Source organism: Habropoda laboriosa, unplaced genomic scaffold (assembly GCF_001263275.1).
Source record: "Habropoda laboriosa isolate 0110345459 unplaced genomic scaffold, ASM126327v1 scaffold816, whole genome shotgun sequence".
Classification (NCBI taxonomy): Eukaryota; Metazoa; Arthropoda; class Insecta; order Hymenoptera; family Apidae; genus Habropoda; species Habropoda laboriosa.
In genome coordinates, this window is record NW_017101002.1 from 979,134 (window position 1) to 981,331 (window position 2,198).

General features: G+C 38.9%; 1 protein-coding gene across 1 annotated transcript in view; it reads left to right on the forward strand.

Annotated features, from left to right (window-relative positions):
- The first annotated feature begins 729 nt into the window (after positions 1-729).
- LOC108577759 (pyruvate dehydrogenase E1 component subunit beta, mitochondrial) overlaps positions 730-2,198 on the forward strand; it is a 3,904-nt gene continuing 2,435 nt past the window's right edge. The window contains exon 1 of the mRNA XM_017940953.1: positions 730-738. Coding sequence (XP_017796442.1) covers positions 730-738 — 9 coding nt within the window. The remainder of the gene's footprint in view (positions 739-2,198) is intronic.

The following is a 2,198-nucleotide window of genomic DNA, read 5'->3' on the forward strand; positions in this document are numbered from 1 at the left end:
TTCGGCATCTGACAATGAGGCGGCAAACGCTTGTCATTACGTAATATTAGATAAATGTCTGTAAAACGTAAATGTCTGCTGCATTCTCGGCAACAACAGTTATCGATAGACCTTTCTTTGTACATACTTTACCGAGAAAATGATACGAGGGAAAGGAAAGGAAATTTTTATATCCGCGTGTATAGTAACGCGTGTCGTTTAACGCGACGCGACGCGTCACCCAACAAACTCTATTGTTCGATTCGATTCGATTCGATTCGATTCGATTCGATACTCGACTCGGCTCAAGTATAAAAAACAAATTTCTCAGATTCTCTCTCTCTCTCTCTCTCTCTCTCTCTCTCTCTTCTGGCAGATACAATGAAGAATTAGAGAAACGTGCGACAGTTACGCCTCCCTATTTCGTAATAGAGATGCCTTTCGTACTCTCGGTATAGGCGCGTCCGTTGTAAATACACTCTGATCGTTTGCTTCCGTTCGTTTCACAATCGTTCGTCGCGGCTGCAAACTGTGTTGTCAACGTTCTACGAAACTAACAAAGACGCGGAAAGTGCGATTAACCGAGGCCTTTGAACAAACTCGAATGATTTAATTACGATTTTATCGCAAAACTGCGTGGATGAAACCTTTTTTCAACGAGAAACAAGAACGAACCTTGTACAATAATCGAGAGTAATGGTCGTCGTCAGAACTAAAGTTAAAAAACACGTTCTAGCATACTTACAGCTGATGCTAACGGTACTATCTAACGGTTATTATCATTCTATTATTATTATTCCTACTATTGACAATTCTCCTGTAAACTACTACCGCTACTAATTAGACTAGAACGATTAAGAAAGGGTCTGTTTCCGCTCCGACGATAGCATGTACTTACTCTCTCTCTCTCTCTCTCTCTCTCTCTCTCTCTCTCTCCTACCCCTGCCATCCACCACTTTCCATCAACTTTCTTCAGTTTTCTCCATTTATCCTTCACTACTCTGCCTTCTTTTTCTACAGCCGCACGCAGTGTATATGCGCAGACTACGCATACATGCAAACACACACATGCAAACACACACACACACACAGAACACGTGAAGGTGCAAACGTTGATATAAAAATACAAATACTGGTATACATAGGTATGCGGAAAGAAAGAAAAATACCTACTTACCTCACGGTTTGTAGATACCACGTACACTCCCATACTCTGGGCCCTCTCCCATACTTCGTTCCCCTAATCTCACTTGACCTCAATTGCGTTATCGTAATTTTAGTTGAAGATCAAGCGGAGGGTCTTTTACTCTAGCTAGTGTTTTACTCGATTAAACTTCTATGCAATTGTTGTTCTCTCGTTAATAAAAAGTCCGACAAAGAAGAATATCACGGTCCAGATCACGTATACACATATACATATATATATATATGTATGTATATATATATATATATACACATGTACATGTATATGTATATATAAGTATTTACCTACTATACCCAAACTTTATTTCCTTCCCGAGACACCGACCGATCGAGGACGCAAACGCGTCCCATTCTCGTTCGTTCATCTACTTACTTACCTAAGTACCTACTTTACTTCGTTTCATCCAATATCCATTTCTTCTTCGTTTATCGCCACTTTCTACCTATAATATACATACTTCTACTCGGAAGAACATTCTGAAAATACAATCACGACGCAAGTGTCTTCGCAATAGAAATGCTAACGTATGCATTTTCTATAAAGGCAATCTTCATGCACGCACGCATTGTCACACGCATTTTCACATAGCATTGTCATTGTACCAAGAACGAATACTTTTTGTAAATAAACAATATGCTAATATTGCTAATTTGTCTCCTTCATCTAAGGATTCTACGGAGAAATTTTCTTCTTCGTTAACGTTTCTTTAAGTTCGTTAAATTTAAACACACCTCGTCTTTACCCTTACTTCTTCCTCCTTTTCCTCTGTCTCCTTCATTTACATATAATACATCACCGCGCACTTCCGATATTCATTCAAACTCTTACCATATTCTTTCTCTACGCTTTTTCACGAGTTACACAACCGTACATGACACAACGAGCCTACGTAGTATCATATACGCATTTATACGTCATCTTGGATATAGCAATGTCAAAAAGTAAACTGGCCTAAGGCCAAAACTGAGAAGAAATAAAGAAATAAATCGTTTTATCTTTCGATAATTTCCATCGT